The sequence below is a fragment of the Pteronotus mesoamericanus genome, unplaced genomic scaffold (assembly GCF_021234165.1).
Source record: "Pteronotus mesoamericanus isolate MK-2021 breed Mesoamerican mustached bat unplaced genomic scaffold, CSHL_Meso_final contig_221, whole genome shotgun sequence".
Lineage (NCBI taxonomy): Eukaryota > Metazoa > Chordata > Mammalia > Chiroptera > Mormoopidae > Pteronotus > Pteronotus mesoamericanus.
Window position 1 is genome coordinate 12,356,398 of NW_026555092.1, and position 18,689 is coordinate 12,375,086.

At 45.1% G+C, this 18,689-nt stretch overlaps 1 protein-coding gene across 1 annotated transcript in view; it reads left to right on the top strand.

Annotated features, from left to right (window-relative positions):
- Positions 1–17,743, top strand: part of THRAP3 (thyroid hormone receptor associated protein 3) — a 56,573-nt gene extending 38,830 nt beyond the window's left edge. Inside the window, exons 4-12 of the mRNA XM_054571973.1 lie at positions 1,865–2,767; positions 4,234–4,947; positions 5,809–5,981; positions 7,697–7,808; positions 9,006–9,090; positions 10,965–11,152; positions 13,600–13,795; positions 14,254–14,397; positions 16,190–17,743. Of these exons, the coding sequence (XP_054427948.1) occupies positions 1,865–2,767; positions 4,234–4,947; positions 5,809–5,981; positions 7,697–7,808; positions 9,006–9,090; positions 10,965–11,152; positions 13,600–13,795; positions 14,254–14,397; positions 16,190–16,411 (2,737 nt within the window). The 3' untranslated portion in view covers positions 16,412–17,743. The remainder of the gene's footprint in view (positions 1–1,864; positions 2,768–4,233; positions 4,948–5,808; positions 5,982–7,696; positions 7,809–9,005; positions 9,091–10,964; positions 11,153–13,599; positions 13,796–14,253; positions 14,398–16,189) is intronic.
- The last annotated feature ends 946 nt before the right edge of the window (positions 17,744–18,689 follow it).

Genomic DNA, 18,689 nt, shown 5'->3' on the forward strand with positions numbered 1-18,689 from the left:
TGTAGTTTGCCGCAGGGCCTGCACTAGTAATTGGTGACAGGAGCAGCAGCAGCCTCTGAGGATGGGCACATGAATCAAACCATCCTTAGTGCTGGTGGTGCGTCACTTCCCTCAAGTCTAGCCATTTAATCGGGTCATACTCAGTTTCATAGCCTGCATCTGCCTCTTCCTTCTTCTTTTCTTACACTGTACTGTTTTCGAATGAAAAGTGTGGAAGGTAAGTTTGTTTTTTTTAAAAATTGTACTTAAGTAGCAATCATTAACCAGCAGTATGATGCATCTTTGCTGGTTGCTGTTGTTCTTGGGGTAAAGAACCTGAGAATCGCAGGCAGTAATAAGCAGTAGAAAATCACCCCCACTTTATCTTCTTCAGATTAAGTTAAATGTAAGTTTCTTTTTAAAAATGCCATTTTGTTTTAGTTGTTAAAGCCTGTCACGTTTGCACTTGCCAAATGGAGTTGTTTATAAAACAAACTATATTTCCAGTCAGGCCTGCTGAGTAACTGAAGGATTTTTATTCTGTATGTAAGAGAATAGTTTTGGAAACCATTTTCTAGTAATTCTACATATTTCTAGCTTACTACCTAGGAATAGTGATTAATCTTAATGATCTGTATCATAGTTGACAAGACAGGTGGTATCCAAGAACCATGGTATCCAAGAACCCCAGTGGATTTTTACACCAACAAATGCAGTCTGTGACTTTTTGATGGAAACAAAGCTGCCTGTCATTGACAAGCCTGGCATTCATGGACATGTAATTTTAACCAAGTTAGATTACTGTTGAATACCTGTGTTTCTGGAAATGTATCTTTGCCAGAGTTAGAGTTCTGTATTTTTAAACGATAAGGAACATAACATTTAGGCTTTAGGTTGACTTAAAAGGTGTGCATGGGGAGGGGTATTGTTTTGTAGTTTCTCTCTGCTAATCTCCTGTGTACTTGGGTGTCTTACAGTCAAATGGTGCCCTCATGTGGCACCCAGGTAATATCTTGTAGTTCAGCCACAGAAACTGACCTAAATAATGAGACCATTTCTAGGTCCCCAATAGAAAACTAATATTTGTATACTTTGCTGTGCTGATTTCAGTTAAAGATTCTGTAAGTTGTGAACAGACACATTCTCTTAAGTTCCTATTTAGCTGTGCTTTAATTTAGATCTGTTACTGTGTTTTTACAACCCCAGGTCTTAGTGGAATCTAAGAAATCAGCACTGCACAGACAGAGAGAGTTGAATAAGATGGAGAGTAGAGTATTATAACAGGATAGGAGCCAAAACAGCTGAACAGTTATCTGTCTGGGTACTGTGTACTCTTAAGCTATTAGTATACTGTATTAAAATGGCTGTTTAGTTTATTGCATTGAGCATGTTTATATATATATATATATTTTTTTAAAGACTTATTTATTTTTAGAGAGAGGGAAAGGGAGGGAGAAAGAGAGGGGGAGAAACATCAATGTGTGGTTACCTCTCATGCACCCCCAACTGTGGGCCTGGCCTGCAACCCAGGCATGTGCTGTGATTGGGAATCAAACCGGCAGCCCTTTGGTTCTCAGGCTGGCACTCAGTGCACTGAGCCACACCAGCCAGAGCTATTTTTACATTCTTTCACTGTAGAAATACCTCTTCATTTATACTATGCTATAATATTAATGAAGCAATCTTGGTGTCTCATCTGTTAAAGTGGTTCTTATCTCTATTTTTGTATTTAATATGGTCTGTAAGCAGTAGGATTAAATATTTAAGTGTGCATCCTATGAGCAGTGATTTCAAAATGCTACTTGTTTGCTGGCAGGTTTTTCATGAATAAAAACGCTGTGCCAAAAATTTAAACATTTCTTCCCCCCATCCCGTCCCCTTTCAGTTCTAGGTCTCGTTCCAGATCATACTCTCCAGCTCATAACAGAGAGAGGAATCACCCTAGAGTATATCAGAATCGGGATTTCCGAGGTCACAACAGAGGCTATAGAAGGCCCTATTATTTCCGTGGGCGCAACAGAGGTTTTTATCCATGGGGCCAGTATAACCGAGGAGGCTATGGAAACTACCGTTCCAATTGGCAGAATTACCGGCAAGCATACAGTCCTCGTCGGGGCCGTTCCCGATCCCGGTCCCCAAAAAGAAGATCACCTTCGCCACGGTCCCGGAGCCATTCTAGAAACTCTGATAAGTCTTCCTCTGACAGGTCAAGGCGCTCCTCATCCTCTCGTTCTTCCTCCAACCACAGCCGAGTTGAATCTTCTAAGCGCAAGTCTGCAAAGGAGAAAAAGTCCTCTTCCAAGGATAGCCGGCCATCTCAGGCTGCCGGGGATAACCAGGGAGAAGAGGCCAAGGAACAGACGTTCTCCGGAGGCTCCTCTCAAGATACAAAAGCATCTGAGAGCTCGAAGCCATGGGCAGATGCTACCACGTACAGTGCTGGTTCTGCATCACGGGCATCCGCGGTTTCTGAGCTGAGTCCCCGGGAGCGGAGCCCTGCTCTGAAGAGCCCCCTGCAGTCCGTGGTAGTGAGACGGCGATCTCCCCGTCCCAGCCCTGTGCCAAAACCTAGCCCTCCACTTTCCAGCTCATCCCAGATGGGCTCAGCTCTGCAGAGTGGTTCTGGGTACCAGGCTGGAACACACCAAGGTCAGTTTGACCATGGCTCTGGGTCCTTGAGTCCATCCAAGAAGAGCCCTGTGGGTAAGAGTCCACCGGCCTCTGGCTCCACATATGGCTCATCTCAGAAGGAGGAGGCTGCTTCAGGAGGAGCAGCCTATACAAAGAGGCAAGTATCTTGTTCCCCTGCCTGGTATGTTTTTATCTCACCAGCTGGCAGTTTAATTGTAATGCAGTTTAAGTTAGAGTTATGATTAATGGTAAAAAGGTAATCCCCCTTTCCTAAACTTTTCGTTAGCAAACTTTAAAAGCATCACCCAAGGAAATCTTAAGCTTAACTCTAGCTTTCCTACCTTCCTGAATTTGTATTGCAGCATAAAGTTTCTTTAGACTACTCTGCAATGATGTTTTCACATTTAAAATTTGCCTTGGATTCTACCAATGTAAGCCAGAGAACAGTAGAGATTTGTGGGTCAGCTGTCAAAAAAAAAAAAAAAAAAGGTCTTTCCCAAAACGAATGGCCATTGGAGCTGTTAGACCCTCTAAGACCCACCACCTACTATGATTGATCTACATCAGCCCATCATGGTGAAGAGCTGCACCCTCACACCCTCCAGTTGAGGAGACTGGGCAGAATGGCAAAGGTCAAGGCTTAGCCTCGAGAGGCCTTGTTTTAAAATCACAAGGTGGGTGTATGTCCCAGTAGGAGCCTACTGGGCTGCATGTTAGGAGAGGAGGTAAAAGTGCTTCCGTCTTTATACCCTGGGTGACATGGTGAGTGGGGACCTTGATCTTTGTGTGGTTGGATGGTTTGGGATGGCAGAGACGTAATAGGGACGTTGCATTGAGACCAGGTTATCAAAAGGGACCTAATTGGGCAAGTGGGGATTTTCCTTTTTCTTTTCTCTATTAGCATATTCTATGATGTCCTTCTGTCCTTTGATTCTGTTTTGCCATATTACTCCACTAAAGGTACAAATAGGATGTTCAGAATCTATACTTTGAGGCCTTCAGTAAGTCTATTTGGAAGTGTAAGTTTTGTTTCTTGCCAGAACTGTGAATGTCATTAGGAGACTTGGGCACGATCTCTCCTTTTCCATAGGAAAGAGTAGGATGAATTTTGCCCCCTCCCCTCAATTAACATGTATTTTGTTTTTATTTGTGTTTGCAGTATATTTCATATTTAGATCTTCTAGGTGACTTGAAGCAAATTTGAAGTCTCTTTTGAGACTTGTATTTCCAAATGTGAGTTGTATAAAAACAAAACAGTCCAAGGTTGAACATTCTATGTTAACTTTGCTGAAAGCAGATTGTAAGTGACTGAGTGAAGGTTGGATAAGACCTTAATTTTTTTTTTCCTAGACCACTTACAGGTAAGTAGGTTTTGTTTTTTAGTATCCTAAAAATTACCTTCGTTACTTTCTTTATGGTTGTTTTTGTAAGACACAACTCTATGGAGCATATATTTTTCTCTTAAATTACTAGAAGCGACCAAGTAGAAAGTCCTTTGGTTAACACAGGAATCCACAAAACATGTTTGTTCAGAAATTCAAAAACTCGAAGACCATATGGTTCTGTTTAGATCAAGTTGCTTAAGAAACGTCTTGTGTCTTTCGCATGTGTTTTTATAACTAGGTATCTAGATGAGCAGAAGACAGAGAATGGAAAAGATAAGGAACAGAAACAAACAAATACTGATAAAGAGAAAATGAAAGAGAAAGGGAGCTTCTCTGACACAGGCATGAGTGATTCTAAAACAAAGTCTGATATGTTTGCTCCCAAAACTGATTCTGAGAAGCCTTTTCGGGGCAGCCAGTCTCCCAAAAGGTATAAGCTCCGAGATGACTTTGAGAAGAAGATGGCTGACTTCCACAAGGACGACATGGAGGATCAAGATAAGGACAAAGCTAAGGGAAGGAAGGAGTCTGAGTTTGATGATGAACCCAAATTTATGTCAAAAGTCATAGCAGGCACAAATAAAAACCAGGAGGAGGAGAAGTCAGGCAAATGGGAGGGCCTCGTGTATGCACCTCCAGGGAAGGAGAAGCAAAGGAAAACAGAGGAGCTGGAGGAGGAGTCTTTCTCAGAGAGATCCAAAAAGGAGGATCGGGGAGGGCTCAAGAGAACCGAAAGTGGGCACAGGGGGTTTGTGCCTGAGAAGAATTTCCGAGTGACTGCCTACAAAGCAGTCCAGGAGAAAAGCTCATCGCCTCCCCCGAGAAAGACCTCTGAGAGCCGGGAGAAGCTAGGAGCCAAAGGAGACTTTTCCTCGGGGAAGTCTTCCTTTTCCATTACTCGAGAGGCCCAGGTCAATGTCCGGATGGACTCTTTTGATGAGGACCTTGCAAGGTGAGGTGTAGTCCTTGATGGGGACCTCAGTGGCCTAAATGGTGTCTCCTGGTCCCTCTTCTTGAGGACATTCTGAAAGCAAGACAGGCCCCTCCGATGTTTCCCCTGCCGTCCAAGTTTCAGTGCTGGTACCCTCGGGCCCACCTATCTTCAGTGGAGTGTGTGTGTCACTGAGCGATTTTTTTAGTGTGTTGGTGTCGGTATCACAAGGTGGGCAGTGAAGGGTGTTTCTTTAGTGATTGGTGTTGGGTCCCCTCTGCTGTTTCCTCTGCCCTCTAGTCAGCACCCCCTGCCTTCCCCCATACACACACACGCGCACTTCCCCCCTCCTCTAGCTTTCATTCTGTTTCTTCCTGAATTTACTTAAGATGCCTTTTGCTTGTAGAGCTGTCCAGGATCCATTTCTCCATTTTTAGTAGGCTACTGGAGTCTATTTTCGAGGACTTCACCATGAAATAATGCAGTTTTTAGGGTCGGGGCTGTGGATGAGAGGAGGACGTCAGGAAAAAGTGGTGATGGCCAGGTTGCTTTTTCTGTGGGGTAAAAACTCTGCAGCCTGTCGGAAGTCAGAGTTACATTCCAGCCACGTCCCACTCCTGCTTCACTGTGTCACTTCACTGACTGGCCCTGGCTCGCCAAGCTAGTTGATCTTTTAAAATACACTCCCATTTGTTGTGTACATTAAACCCAGCAGTGGCCCCCAAAACAGTCACTGAGGTGTTTAACGTTAACTTTATCCAAGGAACTTTGTAAATATGTGTAAATCTCTTCAGAAAAAATGCATTGCATTTTTAGGGTTTAAATGTTCTGAATTTCTATATATCTTGTTATATTGGGCCTTCTTGTTTTTGTTTTTTCCAGACCCAGTGGCCTATTGGCTCAGGAACGTAAGCTTTGCCGAGATCTAGTTCATAGCAACAAAAAGGAGCAGGAATTTCGGTCCATTTTTCAGCACATACAGTCAGCTCAATCTCAGCGGAGCCCCTCAGAACTGTTTGCCCAGCACATAGTGACCATTGTTCACCACGTTAAAGGTAGGTCCAGGCTCCAGCCTGCTTCGGCTCTCTTGCTGCTGCTTTTAGAAGAAGCAGGATGAATGGGTGAATAAGGGAGCCTTTTAGAGCCCCTTATCTCTTTTTTTCCTCTTTAAGATTTTTAATTTATTTTTTAGAAAGAGGAGAAGGGAGGGAGAAAGGGAGAGAAACATTGATGTGAGAGAGAAACAGCGCTTGGTTGCCTGTCGTATGCCCCCAACCCAGGGACCTGGCCCGCGATCCAGGCATGTGTTCTGACCTGGAATTGAACCAGCAACCTTTCAATTTTTAGCCCGGAGTTCAACCACTCAGCCACACCAGCCAGGGCGTGGGGCCCGTTGTCTTATTGAAAGGGCCTTTGAAGCTACAGATGGGATCGAAGGAAATACCTTCCAGGGAGGAGTTTATATTTTTAAAATTATAGTGCTCAACTCTTTGTTTTAGATGGGGGGAAGGGGAGAGAAAGGAAAAGAAACATGAATGTGAGAGAGAAACATCATTTGTTTACCTCTTGTATATTCCCCAATGGGGGACTGAATCTGCATCCCAGGCATGTGCTCTGACAGGAAATCAACTGGCCATCTTTTGGTTTGCAGTACAATAGCCAACTAAACCACACTGGCCAGGACAGAGCTGAACATATATTTTGTTTTTGTTTTGTGTGTGTGTGTGTGTGTGTGTGTGTGTGTGTGTGTGTGTGTGTGAAATCAACAAATCTTTTTGGGGGGTAGGGGTTAAAAATTTTACTACTTATTTTTAGAGAAAGAGTAAGGGAGGGAGAAAGAGGTAGGCAAATATCAATGTGGTTGCCTCTGAGCACTCCCCGCTGGGGACCTGGCCTGCCCTGCCTCACTGGGAATCAAACCGGTGACCCTTTGGTTCACAGGCTGGTACTCAGGCCATTGAGCCACACCAGCCAGGACAGAGCCGAGCATTTTGAATTGCTAGTAGTAACCTGTGATTGTTAGAATAGGAAAGATCTTTCACATGAAAGTCTAAAATGCTTCAAAAAGGAGGTATTAAAAGTGACTTTCCCTGCCCTGGCTGGTGTGGTTCAGTGGATGGAGTGCCAGCCTATGAACCAAAAGATCCCTGGTTCGATTCCCAGTCAGGGCACATGCCTGGGTTGTGGATTGAGAGGCGACCAACCCACTGATGTTTCTCTCACAGGCTGATGTTTCTCTACCTCTCTTTCTTTCTCTCTCCCACTTTCTCTAAAAAATAAATAAACAGCAATATTTTTCTTTTTAAAAAGTGGCTTTTCCTCTCCACCTCTGTCTTTGATGTCCAGCAGGTAGAAGTCTCTAGAGGTCTCTGGTTGGCCTTATGGTATGAATGTCTTCTCCACCATAAGGCCAAATGGAGGTAGGAGGGCTGGGGAATGGCAGAGTGAAGGTGATACAGCAGCTTGGTTGGACCACTTTCACATTCCGACTGAAATTTAAATTTAGGCAGGAGTTGGTGGTGTGACTGAAATGACAGTAAACTCGGGTTTCTCTCTTTGTATCCCTGTCCTGAGATAAGGGAGCTGGAGGGATAATCCAGGGCCCGGGATTGGAATGTGTGAACCAGCTGTTTTTGCTTCCTCTCTTCTGTACGTTTGTTACGGATTTGACTATTTTAGTCACATCTCTGTGGCTGCGGGCTCATACAGAAGAGTTAAATATTGTGTTTGCCTATGATGGCACAATGTGTTTTTCTTTGAATCTCCACAGAGCATCACTTTGGGTCCTCAGGAATGACATTGCATGAACGCTTTACTAAATACCTAAAGAGAGGATCTGAGCAGGAGGCAGCTAAGAACAAGAAAAGCCCAGAGATACACAGGTGAGGACCCCAGGCTTACACTGGAGGTGGTCTAAGAGACTCATCATCAGACATTAAATTTGTCTTTGCCACGTTAGCAGCAGAATTTAAGGTGACATCCTTCAGATTCTAGGATAGAAGTGGGTGTTTGTCGTCATGGGTGGAAAGGACATGCTTTGATGGTGATTAGTGTCTCATTTTGGGCCTGGGGAAAACAGCCTCTGTGATATAAACGAACCCTTGTATTCTTAGGAGCCAGCAAGCAGTAACCTGAGATCACTGTGAGCATTCTGTAGGTAGAGTAGATATTAAGTTCCTCCAAGCAGCCCATGTATTTCATATATCAGTTTTTTTGGCAGTATTTGTAGTGGGTAGTGGGGGATGCTGAGGAGCTTGTAGGGTTATGTCAAAGTATTTAGAAGCCTGGGATGTTTAAAGAATGTCCCATTTGGTTGTGGGAACTTTGTCTAGAAACAAACTTGGGCTTGTCTTTATTTATTTATTTAGATTTTTAAAATTTTTTTAGAGAGGGGAGAAGGGAGGGGGAAAAGAGGGAAAGAAACAGCAGTATGAGAGGGAAACATCAGTTGCCTCTCACATGCACCCCATCCGGGGACCAGACCCTCAAGCCAGGCATGTGCCCTGGCTAGGAATCGCTCCAGCCACCTCACCGTGTGGGACTGCGCCCAACCAGCTGAGCCCTACTGGTCAGGGCGGCCTTATCCTTTTTAATTCCTTAAGGGTCAGCTCTTGAATCTCTTGCAGGAGGTATTGTAGAACCATGTTTGTATAGTAGTCTTGGATCTAGGGTCATGCTGGACGGTTGTTTCTCACCTAGACCTAATCTCATAGGTAAATAAGGAATAGGCCATTACATTCCGATTCCCAAGGTGAAAACTGACCTTTGGCATTAACAGGGCCTATAGATGGTATTGATGTGAACTTGAAATCATAAGCTTGTGTGTGAGTCTGTCTTCCTGGATGTCACACTACTGGGAGGGAATAGAAGAATTTCCCCTGTTTGAGTTTGGAGAGTTGGGATTCTGTATGCATTTTTGTGCATACCTATAGGGAGAATGTAAGTATGCAAAAAGTATAAGTAATATGTATATAAGTTATAAAACATAATAAAAAGGAATGCCTATTATTCCATTACCCAACTTAACATGTTCTAAATTCATACTGGAATATTAAAGTTTTTTGTGTTTTCAATTTTAGGAGGATAGACATTTCCCCCAGTACATTCAGAAAACATGGTTTGGCTCATGATGAAATGAAAAGTCCCCGGGAACCTGGCTACAAGGTGAACTGTTGCTTTGATCAGTAATTCCAACAAAATGAGTGCGTTGGGCATGAACTTGACAGAAATGTGTTTGTTTAAATTACTCTCTACTTAAGTTTGTGTTTTTCTTTTAAGGATGGGCATAATTCTAAAAATGAACTACAAAGGGTTAATTTTTATTAAATGTATCAACAACCTTTGTGAAGTGGTTAGAATATGGTAAATGACCCCAAAGTCTATTGAGGTGAGCTTGAGAAAAAAAAGAGAGGAGTTTTGGAACAAGTGCCCATGATGAGAGAAGAAACTTTTTGTGATATTTTTCTGCTTGTAAGTATTATCAAATCAACTATATACATGCACTATTTCCAACCATGATTTCAAAAAGACATGCATGTCAGAGGAGAGTGAAATATTCATATCTTAACTGAGTAGACTGTTTTAAACAGCTAGTCCAGTTTTTTTCTAACATTGTACCATATCTATCATCTGTTGGTTACTGTACTTTAAAGCTAAACATTAATTTGATAAACCAGCTACATTTGCAATGATGTGCACTGTTATTAAGAGGTTAAAGCTTGTATGCACTCTTTTTCTGTGAAATACTAGATTTGGGGTTTTAAGAAATCTTAAGATTTATTGACCTTCATTCACATACACAGTTGAAATTTTAAAATTAGAGATGGTTCTTCCAATGCTCCTGAATCCTTTTCTAAAAGTATTAGTTAATCTTCAGGTTTTTGGAACACGTTTGTCTTGTTGCTTTAATGTGATGAGAGGTACTCTCGCGGTCTCTTCTTTCCCATCCCTTTTCTTTTTCTCCAAGTATCCACAGATTGACACTAACATGTGAAAAGCAAGGTTTTGAAACATCAGAGGACATCTGTGCCCCACAGAGCTAACTCATGAGAAGGGTTGTCTGCACCACCTAAGGGAGCAGCGCCTGCATTTTTCTTGTTTTTTATAAAAGTCTTTGGAGGGTGCAAAGTCCCATTCCCTCTCTCTCAAAAAAAAAAATCGGTGACAAACTTCCTACCTACCAACTCCTGTTAACATTAAACTTTGTTTCAACAAAAAACCAAGTTTGTGTAAGTGAAATGTTAATAGAGAGTGAACTGTTCACCCCTTGCTGTTTTAAGGGAGGCTTTACTTCCATGAGGCAAGTCCTAGCGTCTAGGGCCCCTGAACTCACCCTGCCCTCTCTGCTCTCACTCAGTTTCCCGAGGACTGTTAGACTCTTTCTCTACTGCTGGTCCTCGCTGCCGCTGGGCTCACACTGTGTCTGCGGCTCACGTGTCCTGATGGTTATGCTTCCTAGAAAGTTAGCCAAAAGAGTTCTTCTTCTTTTTTTAAATAAACTTTGACCTGGTATTGCCACTTTATGAATTCTCCATTATGGTACTCCCTACATTATTGATACTTCCTCTCTAGAGAAATTCTCAATATAACCAACCACTTAGAAAGGCTGCTTAGTCTCCCACTGGCTGTCATTGGACTCAGCACTCAGAGATGATTCCAAGTAGAGGGTCAGCCCCCGGGGTGGCTGCTGCAGTGTAGGCAGGAAAGGGTAACACGAGCATTTCCTCTCTCGGTGGAGAGTAAGCCAGAGCTGGGCTAGCCAGGTCATTACAGGGCCACAGGGGAAGCGAAGCGAGAGCAGTACAGAGCATTTTTAGAAAGCTGTTGTCATTACTCATTAGAGAATGGTTTGGGATCTGTGAGGGGTCTTCATGAAGTGACTTCCTGGGACATCTGTATCCCCCATCCCCAGGCTTGGGTGACACATCCCCAGTGCTTCCTCTGTACCACTCTATTGGAGTAGCGACCACGGTTTATTGGGGTGGTTGAGTTGGCAGCCGTGAATCCCAAAAACCTTCATTTGATTTCTCTCTTGGCAGGCTGAGGGAAAATACAAAGATGATCCTGTTGATCTCCGCCTTGATATTGAACGTCGTAAAAAACATAAGGAGAGAGATCTTAAACGAGGTAAATCAAGAGAATCAGTGGATTCCCGAGACTCAAGCCACTCAAGGGAAAGATCAGCTGAGAAAACCGAGAAAACCCATAAAGGATCAAAGAAGCAGAAGTACGTAAGCTCCTGTCGCCTCATTCAGACTCCTGAGTGGAGCCTGGTCCGCAGCCTTTAGGTTATACACTGGACCTCCCAAGGCAGACAGCTTTGGGGTTAGGAATGATAGCAAGTTAGGCAGTTTCCTCTTTTTTACCATGTAACTATTAAGTAAGGCCACTCGTTTGAAAATAAAAGTTCTGCATCAAATTTGGCATGAACCTTGTCTACAGAAAGCCTCTTGAGAAATGGGCCGTTAAGTCGGCTATGAGGACGATGCAGAATCGTTTAGGGATTCATTTTGTAGTTTTAGACATGTTCTTTCTCATCGTAAATCTTCACCGGGAGGTTATGTGTTGGAAATGGCTCAAAGTCATTGTTAGCTAATAATACTGGTCAAAGAAATGGTGTGAAACTAGATAGGACAAAATTGTTGATCTTAATTGCCTTTTAAACTAATTTAGCAGACACTTCCAAGAGAGGCTGTTCTTTAAACAAAGATAGATTTGTTGAACTTCATAGAGCAGCAGTCATCCCAAGGTCCCGGTGTTTGTTTACCTTTTTGAAAGTTCTGTGACTTGTCAGTCATTTCTCATTACATGTAGCAGAGTTGAAGCCCACACCTAAGCCCTACACCTTCCCATAAGAAGCAACACTACTTCTGCTGTCCCGAACTCCACCTGGCAAGCATTTTTGTTTCCATTTGATCATCAGATTTTTTTGAGATAAGTTAGATAGTTGGTATGATACCCATTTTGCCCATTTGAACGATGAAGCTAAACGCAGGCTGATTTGTCTAAGGTCTCAAAAGTACCAGCTGACATCAAAACTGAGATTTTCTGTTCTATTTTGTCTCTTCCAGTGTGTTACTTATAAATTAGGAGCCCTGGCAGCCTCAGGGCTGCCCACAGGTAAAGGACCCGGTAACCCTCAGCAGGAAGTGGAAGTGGCAGTACAGTCCCCTCACTGCTGCTGCGCTGGCGGAGAGGGAGAGGACCCACCGAGAACGTCAGGGCCGGGTTTAGATTACTGATCCCAGTTCCTTCTTCTGAAGCGCATGAAGAAGCAGTGCTAGGATTCAGATCTGGAGACTTTTGGAAACCTTGAAATAGCACTGATTCTAGGAGTCATAGTGTTCCACATCTGAGTTAAAAGAATCCTATGACAGTAACTTATATTTCCTTTATTAATAAGAGTGAATGCTAGCCCTGACTACTGGGGTCAGATGGTTGGGCGTTGTCCTGCAAAGTCAAAGGTCACCTGTTTGATTCCTGGGTTGCAGGTTCAGTCCCGGTTTGGGGCATATGCAAGAGACAACTGATCGATGTTTATCTCCGTCTCTGTCCCTTCCTTCCCTTATCTCTAAAAATAAATTAAAAAAATTTTTTTTTATTTTTTTCCCTACTAGTTTCCCTAAACTAGTAGGTGAATTTCCCTAAAATTCACCTACTAGTAAATTGCTAGTAGGATACAATTCTTTAAGTTCTTGAGCATCTCAAATGTGGGAGTGGATGGGAAGTGTGGGGAGCAAAGTGCTTTTTACAATGGAGGAAGATGAGGGAGGAAGGGAGGACAGTGGTAGGTCGCTGATCCTTGGCTGGCTCCTCCCTGTGAGTCCTTTTCTACCCCTGGGAGCCTGGCCTTTCTGCCACCTTAGAGGCAGGGCTGGCACTCACCTCTAGTACATAGGCCGTGACTCATCTTAGTCTCATTTGCTGTAGTCTGTAATTTGCCCCAGATGAAGGGAAGGTAGGGGAATAACTCTGGGGAGAATTTCACTAGATCCTCTGCTTAATAACACAACCTGTTTGAGCTGAGTGGGAGGTGGTGTGTGGAGTAGTGGTGTAATTAGAGCCAGGTTCACATCCAGGCTCTGTGCAGCTCTGTCACCTGACTCACTTACCTGCAAAATGGTGGGGGGGGGGGGGGAGATACTGAATAAACTGTATTATCTAGTAGTATGCCATTTACTGTATACCTGTTATGTCATTGTAAAGTGTTAAAGCAACTTGTATTTTTAAATCTTTAGAGCAACCCCAAGAGACAGGTGGTGGTCATCCTATGAGAAACAAAGTACTATAAAAGCACAAACAGATGGTAGTATATAAAGCTGCTGTCCCGGTACCATGTACATGGACTTTTACTGCAGTGTTAGTTTCCTTCTGCCTTCCTAGTTCATGCGTATACACTGAGCTGCCAGAGACCGTGGACTGTGTTTTGTTCCCCCTCATGTGTATGTTCCATGTTCATCACAGTCTTAGATATAAACATGTCACTGAACATGACTGACAGGGTTGGGGCCTCTCCAGGTGCCTAGGTGGAAGTTGGGGGTGATGTGGGGTGTTTCAGGTTACTGATCTTCAGTGCCTGCATCACGGGCGCATTCCTGATTGCCCTGTGCTTCTTACCTAGGACGCCCTAGCCAGGGGGTTTATTGATTTTTCCTTGCTCTTTTGTTTCCGTAGGAAGCACCGTAGAGCACGAGACCGGTCCAGGTCGTCATCCTCTTCCTCCCATTCATCGCACTCCTACAAAGCGGAGGAGTACACTGAAGAGACAGAGGAAAGAGAGGAAAGCACCACCGGCTTTGACAAATCAAGACTGGGGACCAAAGACTTTGTGGGTCCAAGTGAAAGAGGAGGCAGAGCTCGAGGGACCTTTGTAAGTCCCTGCTCCCACCCCTTTTCTCTAAGCCCCTGCTCCCACCAATTCTAATTACTTATCAGAATGCCAGTTTGGTTGCCCTTGAAACAAGTAATTCAGTCTATAGACTTCAGAATCTGTGGTTCCCATTACCCAGGCTTCCCATTTGTAGCTATTTCACTGATCAGAGTCGCTGAGCTAGAAAGCCTCTTAGGGCTTCTGGTCTCAGAACTTCCCAATGTACCTTGGCTCCTGCTGTGCATAGGGAGACCCTTGTGCCGTGCTGCCCTCTGTCTAGGCCATAGACTTGAGGTGCGCAGAAAGGGGACGGCCAGAAGCCAGCTGACCAGCATATTGGCTGGAGGACAGCTGTCTGTTCGGTGCCAGAACAGTGTTTGAACAGAACGTAGGGAGTTAAAAGTTTTGGTCTGTTCCTGAGCTGACTCTTTTTCCCTTTTCCCTGTTTGTTGCCACAGCAATTTCGAGCCAGAGGGAGAGGCTGGGGCAGAGGCAGCTACTCTGGTAACAACAACAACAACAGCAACAATGATTTTCAAAAGAGAAGCCGGGAGGAGGAGTGGGACCCCGAGTACACACCCAAAAGCAAGAAGTATTACCTGGTATGTATCTGGGGATAACCAGGAAGGGCCAGGGGGCCTTCGGCACGCAGAGTTGCTAATACTAAGGCTTTAGTTGGTCTGTTCAGAACTGATTAAATGTGTGTGCGTGCATCTTGCACTGAGGGGATGTGTACCTGTGGGACAGTATAGCGCTAGCAAGATGAGTGTTCTTTAATTAGAGAGGCAGCCCTGGTGTCGGAAGGGTTTTTCATCTGAGACATTTATGGATTCTAGGATAAACAAGGGTTGCCCTCCCTGTTCTAGTTTGTGAACTTGTTTACAGCTCATTCACGCCCACCCTCAGCTTCTTGCCTCTACCCAGGGAAATCCTCCCCTTAAGCCACAGTTCCGCTCTGTCACTCAGCAGTGCAAGACTGACAGGGAAGACAGCTCAGGATCTCTCTGTCTCCAAGACGAAATGCAATGGGGGCTTCTCTCATTTAAGCTGTTGGGTCATTCCCAGGTTCCAGGCAGCTTTTGGGCCTCTCTCCCTCTCTCAGGTTGGGGCTCTTCTAGGCTGAGTTACCTGGCTAGTGAGTGGAGTCTCGGCTTTGCTAGGTAAATAGCAGGCTTAGATCCAAGCAGGTGTGACTCTTGAGTATTGTGACCAAGGTAAACTTGGAGCTGAGTCTCCATCACCTACCAGAAAGGCCGGCGTGGGTCTGAGTTATTTGCACAACTAGGAAACAGGCTGTTGTATAGATGGCTCTGCAAAGCCACCTTCGCTTTTCTGGGGCTGCTGGGAACTGCTTTGAGACTCCTTGAGTGTGTATGTAGGGAAATGTTGACTGGGTCCAGGACAGGTGCTGGAGTGGGACTGCGCTAAGCCATACACAGCCCTTTTCCTGCTCTTATTTGCCACCTGAAGGAGCATCACCGACCCAATACATTAAGCTGGCCCTGGCCCTGGCCCTAACCCCCAACAGCCCAGTTCTGCTTGTGTGAGTGGGTGGTTTGGACTCTATGAAGCCATGGAGGTGATGAGGTAGCAGTGACTTCTTTTCAGAATTATTTCTCTTTTATTCTTTCATTGAATTCCTTCTCTCTCATGTGACCATCAGAGCAGGCAGGGCTGTCTGAGATGCAGGCTGTGTGTTTTCTCCCTTGCCACACTGCCTCCTTGCACAAAGCTGAAGATGGGAGATAAAAGATGGAAGGCTGGGTTCTGGTGCTCCCTTGGCCACTCACTGGTCTGAAACCGAGCAAGTCACTTACTCTTGGTTTTGCTGACTGTTCTTGTTTTTGGCTGGGGGGCTGGAGGCGGGGATGGGAAGAGCTGGAGCGGTAGCTGTGTATTCAGAGTGTTGTTTCTTCTGTTAGCTGCCTGACCATGCAGATCAGACACAGTTTCATGTTTCGGTGTGATTGGCTTTCTAAAACCCATCCTTTGAGAGATGGTGTACTAAATAATACGAAGTTACTTTAAAGTTCCTAAGCCTGTTTCCTCATTTGCATAGTGGAGGGTGATAATGATAGGGTAGATGTGAGGATTGAATGAGATAATGCATGTATAGGTCTTCCAGTGCTCAGTGAAGATTTTATCATTATCATCATCATCCTCATCCTCCTCATCATCATCCTGTCCAAGCTACTGCCTTAGTGTTCCTAAGGCGCCCAACTGAGTATTCTCTTGGATTCAAAAACCTTTGGAGTAGGGAACAGGACAGAAAAGGAGCAAAAAGTGGGTTGGGACGTAGTTTCGTTTGAAAAAGCCATGTTTGGGTAGGTCTGGAGAAGAGGGTCCCGGCTGCTCATTCCCTCTGGCGTTGATGGCAGTTTTCTTTCCTTTCAGCATGATGACCGTGAAGGCGAAGGCAGCGAGAAGTGGGTGAGCCGGGGCCGGGGCCGAGGGGCCTTTCCCCGGGGTCGGGGCAGGTTCATGTACCGGAAATCCAGCACCAGCCCCAAATGGGCCCACGACAAGTTCAGTGGAGAAGAAGGAGAGATTGAAGATGACGAAAGTGGGACAGAGAACCGAGAAGAGAAGGACAATTTACAGCCCACCACTGAGTAGGGGCCACTCTAACGGGCGCCCCTGCCCAGGGGGGAGAGGCACTGGGAAGATGGCTGGTGAAGAGCTGAACAGAGGAGCCCCAAGAAGATTCTGAAAATCCCCACCCACCCACCAGCCACGCAGAATCCTACGATAGCCGAAAGCATCCCTGGTGCAGTGTCCCATTGGACAGAGGCTGGTGACCCTGGAGCCTGGGGTCACGCCAGCCCTTGAACAGAACACAACACTTCGGGCTTTAGCTGTGTCTCATTTGTTGTTGGTGTATGGGGTGGGGGCTGGGGTAGGGAGGGGAGAATGATACTTGGATTTTGGTTTGTTCCCTATTAGAAACCAGTTTTGTTCTTAATTTCATTTCATTCGGAGCTAAGAGGACTAATTTGATGATTTTCAATCTCTTCTCCCTCTTCCTGGTTTTTAAAGCCCTTCTTTTTTTTTTAGGTATATGTAGTAATATTAGATTTAATTTGGGCAATTTTGATTCTTAAAAGAAAAAAGCATGTGAATAAACATTGAAGTGTTCACCTCAGTTTGGGACCAAACTGCTTGGATCTTTGTAAAAATCGGTTTTGTATGTCGAGGAGGAGTTCAAGGCCTTTCTGACCACCTTGTGTTCCCCTTTTCTGCACAGCCATGTGTCACATGGTATTGCTCCTAACCACACCCCACATGCCCCCCTCTCCCCAATATTTTCTGGTTTCTTCTGGGCTGAGCTTCCCATTCTCTACCAGCAGCTCCAGTATCCCAACTTTCTAGTCCTGCTGATCCTCTCAGCAACAGTAGTGGAAACTGGATGGCGGTTTCTGGTCTGTTTTCTAAGAAACTTCTGAATTCTATTATCTTTACAAATATAAGATGAGAAAATAATTTTTTCAATATTTTTTATTAATCTTTTTATAAAATGAAAAGAAACTCCTATGATCGGTTAAGGAAGGTGGTTATGGCTGAGTGGTTTGTGGGGTTTTCTTTTTCTTTTTCTTTTTTCTTTTCTCTTTTCAAATTCTTTTTAACCTTAAGCTTTAAGTTGAAACATTCTCAGATGTTTGGGGGGAAAACATCCTCTTAAAAATGGGTCCTTGTGCTTGCCTTCTGGGGAGGCGGTCCTGAGCAGGCGAATCATATGGCACTTATGCATATGGTATATGCGGACTGCACCCACCTCTTCCCCCCCCCCCCAACCTTTGCCTCTTGGGTTGTTGTGCTTTTTCCTTACTTTGCTACATTTCTATAGTTAAGTTGGTTTTACTTGAATGACTCATGTTGAGGGGAAAAAAATGAAAATACCCTTAAAGATTTGTTTCAACTCCTCCTGCAAATAAAAATAAATAAATGAAGTGGCAGATGTAAATGGACTCTGATCATTGTCACGCTGAGTGTGTGTGGGGGGTGGGGGGGATGATAGATATTTGCCATAGCAGCTTCAGGGAGCCTGGAAGATAAAATACCGCTCGGAGCTGGACCCAGACTTTCGCCCAGCCCCATACTCACCAGCCCCCAAGCTCACTGGTTCTGGGAGGCGCCTCAGCTGTCCCTCTGGTGGTTTAAGACTGCATGCCCTTCCCAATGGCTTTACTTTATCCTGTACCTTGAACGTGTCAAGAGAATCAGATTTTTTCACTATGGAGTGTCATGAACAAGGACTTTGCCTTCCAAGGTTGTAGGGCAGGGGCCAAGGGGCGTGGTAACAGGCTCAGCCTTGTTTGCCACTGAGCAGGAAGATTACCTGGAAGTTAACCTAGCGCGCATGGGATGGGGAGCAGGTGGGCCCTAACCTTCAGCCCTTTCTAGCTCTGCTGGCTGTAGCCAGAAGCATCAAAAGCCAAAGTTCCTTTCTTCCCGACCCCCTGACCCCGCCCCCCAGGAGAATCCGGAGGTGTTTTCTGAAACCCAACTGGAAGCGTCTCTGCGCTCCTACTCGTCATCCGTAGACGGGTGCCAAGAACGGTTGTACCGCCTCCCAGGGAAGGCAGAGTATACCAATAGATTTGTGCGCACTGGAGCGAACACTCCCTTCCACCAGCTCCCGACTTGGAGCGGTTCCTGCCTGCAGGGGGGCCCCACCCTGGTATGTGCCTCTTTCCACCTCTTCCCTGCAGCTAAAAGCTTACTAGCAGGAAGAGGATAGGCCAGGGAGGCTCCTGCGGAAGGCGGGTGGGAGCCTGAGGGCCAAGGTTGGGAGGAGGGACGGCAGCTAGACTGGAAATTTAGGTGACTAGGCCGGCGAGAGCAGGTGGGGGAGCTGTGACCTCAGCTCTGCCCGGAGACCCTGGAGTTTTCACCC